Source organism: Falco cherrug, chromosome 2 (assembly GCF_023634085.1).
Source record: "Falco cherrug isolate bFalChe1 chromosome 2, bFalChe1.pri, whole genome shotgun sequence".
Classification (NCBI taxonomy): Eukaryota; Metazoa; Chordata; class Aves; order Falconiformes; family Falconidae; genus Falco; species Falco cherrug.
Window position 1 is genome coordinate 26,565,323 of NC_073698.1, and position 19,142 is coordinate 26,584,464.

The 19,142-nt window shown below is 36.5% G+C and overlaps 1 protein-coding gene across 3 annotated transcripts in view; it reads left to right on the top strand.

The window, feature by feature from the left end:
- Positions 1-19,142, top strand: part of NBEA (neurobeachin) — a 510,084-nt gene that overhangs the window by 451,862 nt on the left and 39,080 nt on the right. For all 3 annotated transcript variants that reach the window (XM_055702674.1, XM_055702673.1, XM_027815633.2), the window contains 2 exons: positions 322-474; positions 10,084-10,251. In XM_055702674.1, coding sequence (XP_055558649.1) covers positions 322-474; positions 10,084-10,251 — 321 coding nt within the window. The remainder of the gene's footprint in view (positions 1-321; positions 475-10,083; positions 10,252-19,142) is intronic.

A 19,142-nucleotide genomic window follows, 5' to 3' on the forward strand; every position in this document is an offset into this window, starting at 1 on the left:
TACTATTGAAGGCTTAGCATAGAGTTTCTTGTACCTGTTATTCTGAAAAGGTCTCCTTTATTGATATATACTGCTTTTCAAAAGTTGTGTTTTTCGTAAAAACAGATAGGGGGAAAATAAATAATGAATATTTCATTATCAAAAATATGTTTGACTGTAAGTACAAACCACCAGATTATACAATTCCTTAAACAAATGCACAGAAACATAAACAAAGCCAGGAATGCTTTAATGTCTGCTACAACAGAGCCTGATTCTGGCAGCACCATTTAGCATCTCTGTAAAAATGTAAAATCTCATTGTGTTTTTTCTCCTTGCTAGGAGTTAATTCCAGAGTTTTACTACCTACCAGAGATGTTTGTCAACAGTAACGGCTATAGTCTGGGAATCAGGGAAGATGAAGTAGTCGTGAATGATGTTGATCTCCCTCCGTGGGCAAAGAAGCCTGAAGATTTTGTCCGTATCAACAGGATGGTAAGATGCACTTTAGTTTTGCCTAAGTAAGGAGTTCTGTGTTTTAACAAGATGACCTAATGCTATTTTTCATCTGTTTAGAACTAGATTTAGAGAAAAAAAAATAAAAAATGAAGGAGAACTTGTATTCTGTTTTGCTTGACAGAACCCTTTATTTTGCAATGGATTTTCCTTCCATGTGCCTAAATCATAGAAGATGGAATTCAGTTATTTACTCTCTCATGAGAAAGCATCCGATGGGCATGAGCTGGACAATATAGGTTAGCCTGGAAAATTCAAGTATTTTCCCTCTCACTACCTTCTACATAAAAAAATTTAATGGATATTACAAATGCTGATATCTTGCGAGATTATTATATTCCTTACTTGACTGAAACTATACACTTTATCAGGGAGGAACTGGAAGTGTAGAAATGTGAACCTAAGCCAACAACTTCAGTCTCTGAAGAAATTTTGCAAAAGAGCTGCTCTGATGTAAATTACCATGAAGTCTGCAGAATTGAAAGCACTAAAAAGATTTATCTACATTGTATATTTTTTGCTTTAATTTAATAAATAATGATTTTATTAACAGTAGAGTTAATATGTACATATGCTTCTAGTCTTTTTTAGGAAAAACCAAGTTATGTTCTGATGATTTGGCCAGCTATATTTCAGTTTATGGTTCTATTCTGGGAATGGATCTTCCTTAAAATGCATATTGCATATCTTGCTTATAGAGTCAGGACTACACTTTCAATAAGCTATGGGTTTCCATACAGTTGCATAACTTCTCAGCTTGTGCATTATTTCTTACAGTGCTTTTGGGATAGATACCATTGGAACTACAGCAGTATTGGTTTCATTCTAATCAGTTTGGCAATTTACTTTCAAGAACTGTCTGTTTAAAGAAAATTTCCCTTCAGGAGTTGGTAGAAAAAATAGCCATATGAAGTTCAAAAGATTAGAAGAATATTATAAAGCCAAACTTATGCCTAGATAGATGTATATGATTTAGAAGTATCCTCTGTTAAGAACAGTAAACGGTTGACGTATGTACAGCAGTCTCCTGAGGGAGTGATGGCAACGTCATCACTTGAGGCATATGAAATGCACTACACAAAGCATGAGAAATGTGTTCCAGGGAGCGGTCCTTCACTGGCAGGGAGAAACCCAACAACATTTTCCTTCTTTTCCTTGGCTGATCTCTCTTATTGCTGCAAATATTATAACATTCTTTTAAAAAAACAAGTAGTTGTCACAGCTGGTGACAATAAATCAAAGTGCAATTTTACTAGCAAAAAAGGAGGTGACCTCAAAAGATGACTACATTCCATCAGTGTCCTCAGGTGTGGGATGTGCAATCACAGGTACGTGTCTCTGGAGTTCCCATGCCACTGCAGGGCGCCCTTTTTTGGATTGTGGTTCTGGCTAAACTCAAACTGGGCTCAGGAGTAAGCACCCTAAAGTTGACCAAGAGGTTTAGTTTTGACATCTGTAAGAACAGCAGTGTGATACCTTAGTGGAAAAGAATAAACAAGCTGCCACCTATTGGGAAATATAATAAGAGATGCATATTAATGACTCCCTTTGGGTAATTTTATAAAGAATGTTCCTTCTTGTATCCTAAATTGTGTTTTCTCCATCTTTCCTTTCCACAAAGGTGGAATGATTAATAGGAGCGTAAAAGCCACTAGGTGATAAGAGATCATTGAAGAAGAGCTTTAGCTTTAGGTGTTTTTATATGTACTTTTCTTATTAGTTTATATATAGTTTATATATATATATTAGCTTATATATAATTTTTATTACAGGGTTTTTATTATATTTTTTTAAAATTTGATTTCTCTCATGCAATTTCTGCTATTTAGAAAAGAGCATAGGAGGTCTCTTTTTTTTTTGTGCTTTTGAAGAAAAGAGATGCTTGCATGAATTTAGAGCATAACATTTGTGCCCTTCAGGACAATACTTTTAAGAAAACCTGACAGTTAAAGGCTGGAAACACCTTTTCAATATTAAGCTGTAATAGCTCTAATGACGGATTCCATAGATGTGTAAGTATGCTCAGACTGCCAGGAGACAGACAAACTGATGTTAAGGTTAGAGTAGTATTAGAATTACAGTCTTCAACTGAGTACTTTGCAGATTTCTAAAATCAGAAATGATCTCACTTATGTAGTATACCCTTCCAGTACTGTCTTCCACCCCTGTCCCCACAGATGTCAGCATCATGCCATTATTATACAGTTTTGCCTGGAGGCAGTTTCTGCATGGCCTTTATTCATCCCAGCATATACTTTTAGCAAGAGCATGATCAGTGGTTAAAATTCAGTTCTACACAGATACATGCTGTCTTCAAGTCTGATGAAGTTCACAGATGATAATAAAGTTGGGAATTTCCTAGAAAACAGGAGAAAGAGGCATAGATTTATTTGAATTAGATGCAGAAAATACACTGAAAACCACCTTGGGAGGAAAGAATTAAAGATACTCAATAGTAAACAGAAGTCTGGAAATAAAAATAGTACTAAAAATAGAGCAGTAGCGAGGGAAGGGTGACAATGAGTAGCAATTAGATTAGACAGAACTCTTTAATTCTATATTCACCAGAAATAACTGTATTTTGATGCTATCTGTGGAGAATCACTGCATCACAGAGGATGTAAACAATTGTACCTGTCTATGGTCCTTTTGAGACTGCACCTGGAATACTGGATTCACTTCTGGGGGACTAGATGACAGAAGAAGTACTCACATTTGGATGAAGTTCAGAGGGTAGAAACAAAGTGAATAACTTTGGGTTATTTAAAGAGCATGATATATGCATAGTTTTTTATAAAGCTTATTATAAAATAGTGAGTAGCTAAAGAAGGATAATCCCTTTCATGAAAATGCAGATAGTATGTGTAGTACGAAGTAATGGAATTACATTTTAAAAGTACGATAATTTGAATGTGCAATAATTTTATCAGAAAAGCTTCCTCACACAGGGTTTTAGTTGTGCATCCAGCAAACTGCCAGTATGCTGTCTTTTTGCTCACTAGAACTAGACTGGTCAAAATAACGAACAAGTATGAAGGGACTGGAAAGTTTGACATTCCCTACCTAACGTCTGATTCCATGTTTTGAACCATCCAGCAGATGTATTATTCAGTTAGGTCATCCCCAGGCCAAGCTTTGGCTGTTATACAAGAATCTATCTTGAGAAAAAAAATTACCCTGGGTGTGGTGCTGACGTGTAAAACACAGCAAGCTTGTGCAAGCCTGGAATTTCTACAGCAGCTTAGCAAAGCAAGCAGAGAACATGTTTACAGGAAGGCCACAGAAAACTGAGGAATATTTCAATTAAGTGTTATCCTGATCCCTTGTCTAATGAAATCAGCAGTAGTCCTTCCCTTTCAGTGGAAAGGATCCTGTGATACCTTGTAACATACAATGGGATCTTGTTTTTCCCTAGCTGACAATATTTTCTTCTGTTCATACATATTTTTTGCTTGCTGCAGGCATATATAATGTGTAGTTTTATGTGGGAGTAAATACAAATCCTTATATATAGCCTACTTGCACATTTATGAATGTAAACATTTTCCTTAAATAACAGCAAGAATCTCAGCATTTCATCCTGAGACTTACCAAAGCAAGTAGAGAACAGCCTAGAAAGCATCACAGAGGCACAGTGACATAAATCAACATAATTTAACCAATTGGTTAACAAGCTTCACTAAAATTCTGTGCAAATTAATAAATGGCAGGCAGGGTTTTGGTGCTGTTTTATGTGATTGTTCAGCTGGGTGTTTTACACTTCTAACTAAGCACAGAAATGGAGGTGGAAATAGTTTTCAATCAAAAGAGGTTCCTTTAAACTTGTGAGAATTAGACATTATAAAGACTGGAAAAGACATTCGGTCAAGGTACTTTTAAGACCTATTACAGTAGCTTCTAAAGCGCTCAGTGTATACATCAGGGATCGTTGTAGCAGTTTTATTTATCCATACAAGGCTAGACTGATTGCTACGGAGTTACTCATGAAACATTAATAAAGCACTATGTTCAATGCTAACATGATTATGGTCTGACCTCGGCGACGGCACAAAGGACAGAGGCAGAAAGTGTCCCTGATAACATTACCCTAATGCTGGGCTCATCAATCATAATCTCCCAGTTTACCAGGAAAAAAAAAGCACACGCATAAAACCTTCCACAGATGTGCATCTGTAGTCCTACTCAGCCTCCCAGTCCCCACAGACTCAGAGCAGTCCTGAGAGCCAGAAATAGAACAGATTCAGTCAGTAAGTCAAGCATGTTAAATCAAGGCAGGGAACACCACTGTGAAACACTGAAGCAGGGCTTTTATAATAAGCATTCTTTAGTTTTGAAACAAAAGATGCAAGATTGTGTAATTCATAGTTAATTATAATGATATTTTCATTATGGCTTATGCACATATTAAATTACAGATTACAGCCTTGAGTAATATGCATTCACTATAAATTATCTTTTTGAAAGACTAAATGGTGTCCTGTTTTTGTTATACATATTTTGTTCCTATTACATAACTGTTACTAAGATTGAATTTTCTTCCTGTCTGTGAAATGATTTATTTGCAATCTTTGCTGCCAATTACATTTTTGTACAGCTCCCTGGCTATTCAGAAGCATGCATAGTATTTCATAATTAAAGAGCTTCTTGAATAGTCATTAGAAACATCTATTATGAAACCTCTGTGCTATGAGGATCTGGAAGATTTATCTTTGCTCCTCACCGTTCAGCAGCAGTTGACATTCCTTTTTTACCAGATAAGCAGTAGATAAGATTTGATATTACTTCCTTAATAGTAACTTTGATATAATTTCGTGTATTGCCAAGGTTTGTTCTCAATGCAATTAAAACTCATTCAGCTAACAGGGTTTCAGTCCAGTTTGGAATTGGCAATGATTTTGGTGTTTGTAAACTTTCTATATCACTGAAGCATCTTATTTACATCTTGAAGATGCTCACATAAAGGATCAGTTTCTGTGCAGACATCCCTGAATAACACAAATCTTTAGAATGTACTTCTGTGTCACTTTTATTGATATATTACTTTGTTTAAACAAAGGTAACTGATTTCAGATATCAGTATTTCCTGTTTTATTTTATGACAAGAGTCAGAGATTTTACTCTGACAGTCAGTACAAGAAATGGTAAATGAGGCAAAGAAGTATTAGGCAGACAGAATCTGTATATTCAATGACTGCGGAGGAGCACAGATGTAAGGGGAGGGAAGAAAAACCCAGCTCACAGGCTAAAACAACCAATGGTCTGCTTATTGAGCAGATCTACAAAACCAAAGTGTCTCGGAGTAGTTTCAAGAAAATACTTTTAAATATACTGAACATAAGTTAATAGCAAGATACTGAGGTAGGAGTTCCTGGAGAGACAGAGAGCATATAGTTGTGGAGGGGAGGGAAAACAAGGCAGGAGCTGCAGAAACAGGGGGGGCAGGTGCAGCTGTGGTCCAGATGAGGGGCAGCATCAGAGCTTTCTTCTCTGATGGCAGAAAATACCCAGGTAACACATTATGTTGTGTTAGAGACTGGAACGGCATATTTTATAAATCCAGAACTCCTGATACTTTACACAGCACATAGCTTGCGTTAAAATAAAAACCAATATTTCCTACTGGATTCTCTGTAAAAAATAATTTTAACATCAAATTAGGATGAGCAAGGAGGAAAGTGTGCAGCATTCATACTGCACAAAAGTCTGAAAAGAGCTATAGTTATTGATTCCATTAAGCAGTAAGGTGGCTTATATTAATTCATATGTAAACATAAATTTACTAATATCTATTTATAATTTACAACAGCTACAGGTCAGATTTTCAGCCTGTGGAACGTGTGCATATACTTGCCTGCAAACACACAAACCCCACAGTACTTCTACTTCAAAATATGTCTACACTAGATAAATAATAATGCTTGCAATTTACCTATTAGCAATAAAATTCACTCCATTGTAAACAGTAACATGAGAGACTCTTTTCTCAAAACAAAATTAATGAAAAAAATACTGACTGGAATGATGCTATTTGAAAATGAAGCCCTAATAACAGTGGCTCAAACAAGTTCAGTTTGAGACTGCCTGAATAAAACTCTGTTTTCTGTATATTTTAATAATACAAGACAAGCTGGATATTAGCACATTTCTATTGAACAGTAAGACTCTTTGAGAACCACAAATATTATTATGTAATTATATAAATAATAATTACTATTGCTTTTTTATAAAAAATAGTTTCCTTATATTACATATTGAAAATATGCTCTAAAAAGCTAAAGCCTCCAAAATGCTTTGAATCCAAAATAGTCCTGAAAAACGCTGCTCTTTGGGGCCATCACCAGCCTATTTTAAGGATACTATCTTATCTTTTCCTGTATGTTGTTCCTACTGTACCTACAAATTATTTTTTACGCAGAAAATTCCATCACCCTATTCCCTACTGAGCACTGCATGTTCTTGAGAAACATAACATACTGTTGATAGTGAACAGCTCATAAATCTTCAGGAGGCACTTTACATAGAGGGAGAGGATGTTAGAGGAGATAGTTGGTGAAATGTGCTCATTTGACCAAATTATTTATTTTTTTAAATTTACTGGCCCACCTTTCAATAGTCAAAAGTTTTTCTGTTTTTCCTGAAATGCTCTCCATATTCTAGAAACAGCAGTGCTGTTTTTGACCAAAGCAAATGCCTAACACTTTTTTAAAAATTACTTTTTAGTAAATAAATAATAGATACAGATGCAAAAGAAACATAAATATGCAGAGTTCAGAGAAGGAAGAGAACAGTTAGGCTGCTCACTTTAAGTTGATCAGAGACGGATGCTTGAAAGACAACAGGCTATAAATTCTATTTTAAGTTTTATTACATACAAAGTAACATTAAAAATTGAACATTTAAAAGTTAGGAAATGCTTTATTTATGGTTGCTGTGGCATAGTTAATTTTATTCTTGCCTGCTAACCTCCTGCATGCTAAACGAGGTAAAAGTCCTTATGAAAAAGGCTATATGGGGATGATGTAGTTGCTAACTTTATCATGTTGCATGCACACAATACCCTATAATTAAGGATTTGGCATTTCTTAATGATTCATTTGGAGACATGCTTTGAAACCAAATAGTATTCATTGAATAGTATTTAGTATTAAGTAGTATTAATGCTATTTGCATAACAGTACTTGCCATTTGCATACGATGGCCTCTGATTTTGAAAAGGAAACAAATTTTTCTGTGGTTCTCTGCAACCATTCTTTATAGCTTCTTTTGGTATGCTGAACTTAAGCCCTTGAAAACTGAGCTCTATGCCAGCTATTAAGCCTGAGCCTTCCTGTCCATTTTTCTCAGAAATAACAGTCACTGGTTTTGACAGAAAAGGGTCCAGTTTTCCACCAAAGCACGGAGAGTTCCTCTTCCATGTGGAGTGTTACAGGGAGAATGTCTGAGGAGCGGTTCCGTGATTACCCAGGGATGGATCCATGATTACCCATGTGGCTTGCACTGTCTGTGGCTATTCCTGCCCGTGGGGTGGTGTACAGGGGGTTGCTGCAGATGGGCAGTGCGTGGCACAGTACTGCAGTGTCTGATGATTACATCTGAAGCAGCCTCCTTTTGATATAAATGAATAAAAGGAGAACACATTTTTCCCAAAGTTTATTCTCCTGTAAAATTTGTACTTTCCTGGGGCAGACATGAAACTGTCCTATCTGGAAAGTGTTTGTGCTGAGTAGTGGGACTGTGCTAGCTAGAAACAATGGAGGAATTAGGATTTCTCAGGGGAAGGAAAAAAAAAACCCCACAATCTTTGAGAATGAAAAGTATTAGATAATGTAATATAGAGGGTTGCTGCCAGCTCTGTCTGTGTGCAATGAGTAGTAGTAAGCTTGACACAGATGTTTACATAATAAATTGTATTAAGGCTGGCATTTTTTCTTTAGAGCAAGCCAGGCTTTTTTCAGTGATGGGCATTGACAGGACACGAGGCAATAGGCGCAAAATGAAACACAGGGGGTTCTCTCTGGACAATGCTTTTTTGCTGTGAGCGTGACTGAGCACCAGCACAGGTTGCCCAGAGAGGTTGTGGATCTCCATCCTCAGAGATACTCAGATGCTATCTGGGTGCAGTCCTGGGCAGCCTGCTTTAGGTGGCCCTGCTTGAGCAGAGAGGTTGGACCAGATTATTTCCAGAGATGCCTTCCGAACTCAACCATTCTGTGATTCTGTAATTTTTTTTTTTTTCCTAACAAACTGTAGAGGAATGAAGCTTGGTTAATTAACATTGATAATATACAGCTGTGGGCTGGCTTCAGGGGCGGTGGGTTGGCTGATGTGGATAAGGTGCAGCTGTGGCTGGTTCTGTTAAGGGGTTGGGCAGCCAAGGAAGGGAGAGGAGGAAGAAGCAGACATCACATGCCCTGGATGAGGAGAAGGCAGCAGAGGGACTGGCATGAAGATTATGTTGGTATGAGATGGTAAAAGACCTTGCTGCAGCTGGCTAGTTTGTTTGTGCTGTGACGACAAACTAATTGGAAGTTAGTTCCCAGATCTGAGAACTGAATTGTGCTTGTTCTAATCAAAGGGAACTGGTATATGATGCTGTACAAAATCAGGCTTGTGATGGGATTTGGGCAAGGGCACATGTAAAAACTTGGTCAATGAACCACAAATATTTCAATACCAGTTCCTCTTTATCACAGTTCTCTGAAGACAGTATTAGGAAAGAAGGAACGAGTGTGTTGGGATGCCATCTTAAATACATGATGAGTCTTTATAGGAGAATGATTTGTGTATCTGGGTACGGGCTCATGGGAAACAAGACAGATAGTCTGGTAGTGGGGTGAGGAGAAACTATGTAATTCCTTCAGCTTTTGAAAGCTCCAGTTCAGGCAATGATACCTACTAAGGATACCAATCATGTCTGATAAAGGCACATTGGTTGGATCAGGCTCAGCGATAATACTATCATCACCTCCTCTGTCTAGAATGAAACTCTTTCCATATGCTGAGCAAAGGAGTATTGATCCTTGAACCCATTTTCAAACTAGCTAGTTGTGGCCTGTGTTTTCTTTGGTGAACAAACCTAATGTCAAAAACGAGTGTTAAAAAATGCTTTTCTTCTTTGAGAAATCAGTCACAACTTACATTTGGAATTCAGAACCTCATTTTGCTGATACAGCTTTTTAATCCTCAAGTTTCCGTTTTTGATTTAAGACTAATTAGTAATAGTTGGAAATGAGCTGGAAGATTGAGGTTTTGAAATTGTTTTCCCATTTTCATCAGTTTTTCTTGACAAATTACCAAACTTCTTGACAAGCCCCCAAATTAATAATTAAAACCCTTGCAGCTAGAGAAACCCAGTACCTGGAAAGAGAATTAGCATGACATAGAGTTGAAGGGAAGAATATCTTTTTAGTGTTTCTTTCTATATAATTAGTTCTGGTTTTTTATGTTTGAAAGATTTCAAATATATCAAGCCCAAACAGGAAATGTAATGATACCCATTATGTTTCCTCAGTTGGAAAAGGTAGGATGTAATTTAAGCATGAAATTGCAAGATGGAATTTACTTCCTAACTCTGAATGTCACTTGCAGGCCCTGGAAAGCGAGTTTGTATCATGTCAACTTCATCAGTGGATTGACCTTATATTTGGCTACAAGCAACGAGGACCAGAAGCAGTACGTGCACTCAACGTTTTCCACTACCTAACATATGAAGGCTCTGTGAACCTGGACAGTATCACTGATCCTGTCCTCAGGGAGGTAGGTGTTTACTGCAATTTCATTCTAAAAATGCTGTCATCTCACAAGAAATGGTACTTTTCCCATCTTTCACTGTTGGAGAAAATTGTTGTGTGTGACTTGATTCAGAACTTAGGCCCTAGGTGACTTCAGAGGCAACTATTAACTGGCAACAAAATGAATGCCCTGAAGTATTTTGTTTGCTTGAAGTTACTAATATATTTAATGGTCAGTTATTTTATAGTTCATGTAGTAGAACTGAAAAGCCGAAAGAAAAACCCACGTCATAGTCATAGGGAAAAAATATCTAACCTATTCAGTCACATAATGTTGCTGAGAGTACGTATCTGAAAAAGGATATGTTTACTAGAGGGATAGTAGCAATTATTCAGATTATACTTGATTAAACAAAAGTAATGAAACTGTTACCAAAATAGAAAATGTTTGCTATTTGTGCATTCAAGTATTTGTGTCTTTGTATGGGTATGTTGAATATATGCACATGCACGCGTATATATATGCAAGTGAGCATTTAAAATTTATTAGTGAATAAAAAAACCCCAACAACTAGCTATCCTGATACATTTCCTTCCAGTGACTGTATTTGTTTTTAGTAAGACTATTAACGTGAATGACCATTTTCTAATATCATCCATTCGTTGGCTAAAACAATTGAAATTTGGTGAAAAGTGTGAAAAAGCAACAGCTGCTAGATGAGTACCGCTGTGATGAAGCTGTAGACACAATCTTCCATTCCGCCAGATAGCTGCCATCTGCTGTATGCAAAACAGTAATAATTTATACATTGCCAGGTGATGTTTTTTTGTTTGTTTGTTTGTTTTCCAATCTTGGAAACAGAAATCTACAGATTTCATAAGGAAATCAATTCTAGAAAGCATTTATATTCAGCTAAATAATTGGGTTTTGGCATGTTGTTTTTAGTAGTGGTTATTGCATCTTGTTACGTTTGGTGGTTTTTCAGGAGCAGAACTAAAGAAAGAACATTCAGACTCCTGGCTTCCTAGAGCTGGATTTTAACACCATGCACTGCAAAGCTTTTTTGTTTTGTAAACAGTTAGTATTTGCTTAGTTTCAAGAATGGCCAGAATTGCTTTGATCCCACTGCCTCAAATACTTAAATTAACATGTACATAATGGATTTCTGGATTTAAACCTGTGAGTGCAAGAAGAGTCAGTAAGGTGCAAAACTGGAGATACTAAGCAGGGATACTTTTTAAACAGGTGTCAAGCACCATGAATACAAGGGATTTGCATGGCTTAAGGTCCTGATTTGCATGGGCAGACTCCTATGCCTTGACTTTAAGGGTCTGCTCCCACAGAGCAGCTTGTAGGATTGAGGTCTATCTGTCTGTCTGTGCACCTTATTTAACATGTTATGACATGATGAGACTTCAGCTCTCCTGTGGCTCTACTTACATGCATACCTTGTCGTCAGAAATTTCAGGAAATTCACGGAGATGTTTTTGTTCACTCACTTGTACATGTAGCCCATGCCCTGTCAGCCAGTAGCACACAAACCTGGTTTTAGGCTGTTTACACCATGTAAACTTCTAAAAGCACAGCTTAATGTTCATTGCCGTGAGTTAAATTAGTAAATAAAATTCATTGTTAGCAATGAGAAGACAACATGTCTAGAAAAAATAAATCCTCCTAATTTTTGTTAGATATAGATACGTAAAGTTGTGTGCATACATTTAAAAATAGTATGCTTTCTTTTCTGAGAGATCTCAGACATTGTCATAAAAAGGTTAAAAAATACTTTTTGTTCATTTTTAATCAGAAATTACAATACACGTTTAAATATATATAGATTTAGAGCTGCCTTCTGTTTCCCTGAGCTCTATTTTTGAAACTAGCAAACATTCTCTGGCCGGTAATAAAACATTTGACATCTTGATGATCTAGTAAATCAGGTATTTGGATGTCATGTTTGTGTTAACAAGTATATATTTTCTATATTCATTGGTGGTTTTTTTCGTTTGTTTGTTTGGTTGGTTTTTACTTCTGCCTTTTACTAGATACTCCAGAAAATATATTAAAAGCAAAAAGATCTTGTAAAAGCCTCTGAAGACCACTTACAAATACAGAAATGTAAGGATAGGAACACTAGCACCTTTTAGAGTAGTAACAATTGTTTAGTATGTTTCTCAGTGGCAAGTGGTAGTGTCTGGCACCTTAACTGAGAAACGCTGAAATTTAAAATTAATTGAGCTTTGCAGTTATCCAGGATAATGCATCTCGGCATCCAAATGCTCTGGATGTTTATTTTCTAAATAAATGGAGACATTTTTGTTCTGTCGCACAGAGGATGGTGAATGTTCTCAATAAATGGCTGTAAAATAAGCCAATCAATACAACCTTATTGGCAGCAGCCATTATCAGACCAGTGGGCTCAGATATGGCAGGAGCCTCCTCAGCTGTGGCCGTAACTAATTCCATATCAAGCCCAGTCCCAGCAGAACCCATCCAGTGAAATAAGGCTCCAAATTAAAAACCCCTCCCAACTAGGTCTGAGCTGATTGGCAAACATCATTTAAAAAGGCAGATCCCTGTGACCTGTTCATGCTATGCCCTGGCTTTTTCATGTTCACCCTTGACACCTCACTCAACCACTGAGAAGTATGTTCTTAGCACTCTGTGAAGAGTGGTAAAGGAGCCACTTCAGTAGCCTTTTAGCTGGAGCAAAAACATTTTCAGTGGTGGGATAACTAATCTCTGCCATTCCTTACATTTTTCTCACATGCATGGGGGAGCCCTCTAAGAACTCTTTACTGTTTAACACTGGAAAAATGGCCATCCGGTGCTTTTGTTCTGTTTGGACCTGTTTAGTAGAAGACTCTCAGTCTGGGTTGCTTCATCTCTGTTTTGCAAATTCACAATGAGTGAAACCAGAATGCTGGGATAGCGTTAAGTTTTAGATTTCTAAAGCCTATGAAATTACATATGCCTGCCCCTGTAATAACTCTTTGACAACTTAGTGTCTGCATTGGATGGGTAAAATATACTGATTTCATTTAAACATACTGATTTTGATTTTTCAAACAACATTGTGTTTTGCTGATAACACGAAAAATACTTGATCGCTATAATTTAGGCAACATGAAAATCCTGAATTAAATGCTCCACAGAATGTATAAAATTGAATTTTGTTGTTCAGATCTTTTATGATTAAAAATTAGAAAGTTCTCCATTTTTATCCGTTCTAATGGTCTCTTATTCTGCACATTGCAAAACTCTTCTCATTTTGTAATAAGGAGGAGGAAAAAATGTGTAACAAAATATTTTTCAAGCCCCAAATTATTTTTAATTGCAACTTTTTGTATCCTATTTGTAAATTTTTCCTTTTCTAAAGTAAAAGCCGTGAGGTGAAAGCCAAAACTTGAAAAACAGCTTAAGGATATTGATTCATTCTTACTTGACAGGTGAAATCATGATTGCAGCACTAACCACAGCAATTACAGCATTAAAATGTCAAGAAATTAGAGGTCAGAATAACAGATAATTTTCTTTCTTTTGTCAGATTAGAAATTGACATTTTTTGACAGCACAGGATCTCTGGCTGAGAAAATTATGACAGCTTAACTCATCTTGTACTTGTAAAGCAGTAATTGATAATGAACTTTACCATGACAGTCTTCTCCTGTGGAGAAACATGACAGAACATTCCCGGTACAAAGCCTGTATCTCTTTTTAATATGTAAACAGTAGTTATATTGGACATTAGCTGTTATTTGGAATTGTCTTTACTGTTAGTTTACATCATAATCTAAATCCTTTCCACTGGACAGATTTGGCTGACTTCAGGGGGTTGATGCTGAGAATGCTAATGTATAAAGAACAGTATCAGAAATGTAGTTTATTTATGGTGCTTTGGTGTTATTGGTTCACTTTTTTAGGAAAATACAGTCCCTCCCCTGGCTTCTCCCAGAATGTCTATAGATTTTAGGAGCCCCATTTTTTCTCAGACACCTGGAAATCTGGACACTCAAAAATCAATGGGGTTATGTTTTTTTGAAGTCAGGAACTTTTTTCTGTATGACGCAAAGTGTTGTGGCTGGAAGGGAACAGCACAGTTACACTCTTCATTAGAAAATGCAAAAGAAGAGCTAAAATTATTTTCAGTACTACCTTGCGGATGAAACACAAAATAATTAAGTGGACAGTTAATGCCCAATAGATTAATGACATATAGTACCGAAAGCACACTTAGTATGCAGAAAAGTACTATTTCAGTTTTTCTGTTTGTTTAAAATCATAGCCGGATCTGTATTTACTTTTTTTTAGGCATTCAACTTGCTTGTGATTAGAATTGTGATGTGTTTTGAAAAATCAAGTGAAACATTGTATTACACAGCTATGGGTTTGCTTTAGACTTGAGGCTAACTTTTTGTCATCCCTGTGTTCTGTGTAAGTTGTAAATAGAGCTTAGCAGTGCAGTGCCATTCCTGCATCTTCACCAAACACTTGCACACCCCCAATCCAACAGGAATTGCAAGGGCATAGGAAAGCAAGGCAGTTTGAAGCTACTGGGCTCAGATATTTGTTCTGAGCAGCCACCTGTCAAAATACCTGAGCATACTCGCAACTCACACAGCAAATTGAAAAATGATTAAAATTGCTAGTGTTTGACAGGCAGTTGCTGCGCCTGTAAACTAATCCTAGTAGGACAGTTTTGCTGGCAGCTAACAGAGCATATGGCCTATGCAATATTTATTTCTTTGGTGGTGACTTGATGTTTAGCATATTTAAATAATTTGAAAAGTCATAATGATGCAGTAGTCTTGCAAAGCTTTTCAGTTACCCTCATTTCTGGGTTTTATTTTTCCTCTTATATTTTCTTCTGTTATCTCTTTCTTTGATCTGACAGGAATAACAAAGCATCCCTCTGGATCTGCTATAGTGAAATATGCCCACAGGAAGCAGAGTAGATCACATCAGTTTTCACTTCTTTTTTTTTTTTTTCTCCTTTCCTTCCCCCCCCCCTCCTTGCTGAAACACTCTTTGCTACTACAGAGGGCTGACATGATAGGGCTGTCAAGACTCAGCAAGATAGATATGTCTTTAACAAAGGGAGCTGGAATGCTAGCCTTTCCCTGGTGGCTGAACCTGGCAAATTTATGAGGAAAAAATTAACACGCTATTCTAATAGCACTATATAACGCTTTCAAGGTAACACCAGCTCTTGCAGCCATGTGCTTGTTCTTGCTTGCGCTCGGAGTTATTCTTATTTATTCTGATTTCATTTTTAACTTGTTAGACCTTTTTCTTCTGGGCGCCGTTTCTTTGATGTGACAAGAATATCAAACCCACCCCTATGGATCTGCTTGATTGAATTGTACCCACAGCACTGGCCACTTACATGTTCAGTTGTGCTTAATTGCCTCCATACAAGGGATGGTCATCACTTCCTTCCTAGGAGCAGTCCTGCTTAGGCATGAATACGGATAGTGATGAAACAAGTAGGAAGCTGCAAGTAGTATCAATATCCCCTTTTTTTCGAAGTTAATTGAAGGAGTCTGTATAGCAAGAGCAGTTATTCAAATGAAAGCGGTTATCAAAGTAGAAATTGTCATCGATGCCGAGGCTTCTGTTCTTCTCTAAGAAATGTGTACTTGCATCCTGTTGATTTTTGTGGAGGAGTCTACGTCTCCTTCACTCCTGAATACTGTATTTCCCAGACTTAAAACCAGGGATTTTTTCCTCCAAATTTATATTGGTTTGGGGAAAATCACCTTGATTATTTTATAGTATTTTTTTGTCTGTAACTCTGGTTTGTATGCATTAAGATATTATCAACAGAAAACTAATTTATTTTTTTTGTTTCACTCTGCGAGCACCTGTGCATATAATGATTTTCATATCTTTCCAATGAATTTCAGAGCTCGGTGTCATCCTCTGTAAATGGGAAAGGAAGAGTTTTTACTTGCTGTCACTTTCTCTGATAGCTTGCTGTAGATCAAGAAGAAAACCACAGGGATTTTCTGAAAGTAAGATATTTATTTCTGTAGGTAAAGATTACTGCAGGAGGCGCTGAATACATAAGCAAACACCTTAAGTCAGAATATTCAGTAAGGAATTAGTGTAATTTGCATGAGGTCAGTTACCATGCAGTAATTGCCCAGTGTATATGCTTTTATTTTGAAATTAATGTGTGCTCTTTTCCTTGTTTCTTCTTCAAGGCAAAGGGCTTTCAGAAGGTGTTTTACTGAAACACTTTAGCTATGCATCCAATTTTACTATGAAAATAACTTTTCGGGAGCACCTACTCTAAGTAACGCGAGCCATTTATGACAAGGAGTCAGAAATCATAATCTGATCCATAGGATTCCAAATTAAAAACAACCTTTTACCATTGCTCAAAACAATTTTAATCTATTAATCTAACTGTAGATTGTATTAATCTAACTCTAGATTGATCATGATGTCTCCAGTTAATGGATGTGCTAGAGATGATCAGTAGTCAGTATTTTAGTGAATCTGTGCTGATCTGTGCTCATGACCATTCCTGGGTCGTGCCGTTATGTTTATGGGAATTCAGAATCTTTCATAGTCAAGAAAATATACAATTCCTGGAACCAAACCAAATTGTGGCATACAGGTGGGTATTTTTGGGTCCAAAATGGCATATTAGAAGGTCTGAGATTTGCTTATTATTCATTGTAGTTGTGATTAAAAAGCTCAGTATCCAGACAGAGCTAAGCACTACCACTCAATGTACATCACCGACCATACATTGAACATTCGAACAGAAGAACTGCCAATAACTTACTTAGCTGATGAGACTTCAGCCAACCTATGTGATAAATATTTCAGATAATTAATTCATCAAAGGAATACAAAGGTGAGTTTGTAAATAACTCATAGCCCAGAAAAATGTCTCAGTCTACTTCACTCAATTATTTGGAATAAATTGTTTGGCCATTTCTCACCTACATTAGAAATTTCATGTGCATTTTTGTCAGAACGTGCTGGAGTCCTACTCAAACTGGGTGTAATGTTTTGCTGATAGAAAAAGAACATCATTAACTACAATTGCTCTCTTTTATTGCAGAAATATATAAAATATAGGTCTTGTACATGAAAATTTTTTCTTTATTGTCTGGTTATTTTGTTTTTCTCCATATGGATGGCAGGTACCAATTAATTGACTTTTAAAACTAGCAACAAGCATTTCACCATACACTTAAAGTAATTTTTTATGTGAGAGAGAGATAGGGTGAAAATTACTGCGGCTGATTGTAACAGAAATAGCTGGAAGGGGCTTCTTTTTTCCTATTAGCACAGATTTCAGTTATATTACGCTGTCATTACCTCAGCATAAATTAACTATTATTCAAAACATTTCACACACAGCAGTTTATTGAAACAGATATTACTCAGTCTAAGTATCTAGTCATTCACTTAGAAAGATGCAAAGCTGAGCTTTCTAAATGTTTTAAACATATTGATAATGTGCCTCTTTAATGCCATTTTGAAGCCTGTATACAGTATATCTATATTATTGTTTTCAATTTATGTCAAGAACAAAGTGAAGTTTTGAAGAATGTGTTCTGGGAAATAATCCAAACAGAATTATTTCTTTATAAGCTAAACCCTGAAAATAACTGAGAACATTTATTTTAAACATAACACTATAACCTGTTTCCAAAACTGAAATTCTAATATGCACTGAAGCTTCATGAATACTATATGTGACACCTTTCAGTATGTATGTTTTACCTACTTCCTTGTCAGTCCTTTTTCAGCTGTTATTTCTGTAGGTTTGCCTGTTCTCTGGGATAGTTCTTGTGTCCTGCAGTGGACAAACTGGAGGCTGGCAGGTGGTTGGAACCTCATAACCACAATTTGTACTGAAAAGTATGTGCTTTGCAAATCTCAGAGCACCTTCTTAAGGTGGGAACAAGGCAGATGATTTGTAATACAAAGATGAAGCTGAGAGCGAAGAGATAAGCCAGCATTTACTTTCCATTCAGACAAAAAAGAAAACCACTATTTTTTTATTACCACATTCTTAACTTTTTAAGTTTTATTTCATTAACAAGGAAATATTTTAGGTATGAGTTTTGCTTTTTTGTTGACAAAGCAAGAGTAGAACATGAAGTCGCACTTTTAATTTTGAGTCACACTTCTAATTTTGTAGGTTTATATTTATAAAACAAGAACAAAATATGCATGCTATGGTTTACTGAGTCTGTTCTGCTTTCCAAGCATTAAAAAAATGTCTTCAGTGATCATGTTTTATTTCAATAATAAAACAGAAGAAAAAGTCACAGCTAAAATGCATTCTTTAATGATTAAGTACCCTTTCCTCTTTTATTACAGCAAGCTTTCACAAGGCCTGTTCTGTTGTTTGTTTCCCTGTTTTCCTCATTTTCTCCTGTGTTTTTTCTACAGGGGAAGTTCTTAATTGTAAAATAAGTAGAAATAAATATGATGTGTGTTCTGTGTATTGGCTTTCTGAAACGTGTAAGTTATCCTTCTGACAGTAAAGACTCATTAGTTGAGCTATTAATAATGTTTATTTTCATGACAATGATATTCTCTAGACTTGATCCTATGCCTTCATTTATTCGCTTCTACATCAAAAGATGTCGGTGTCCCAGTAGTTCAAATGACTACCTGCTTATGATCATCTGAATTCTTGTCAACTACTGGCCAAATTGCCATGGGGTATGAACAGTCACTAACTCATGTTTTGGTTGAACTTCCTTGCGAGCATGGTGTGCTGTTCTCCATGCTGCCTTACCAGAATGATTTGAGAGAGTTCAGAGAAGAGCATCTGAGTGATGAGAGTACAGAGGAGACTGATTTATGATTTCAAGAGCCTGATAGAATATAACAGAGTGAAAGGGGACATGTAGCAGAAAGTTAGGAATATGGAGAGCTGCTCA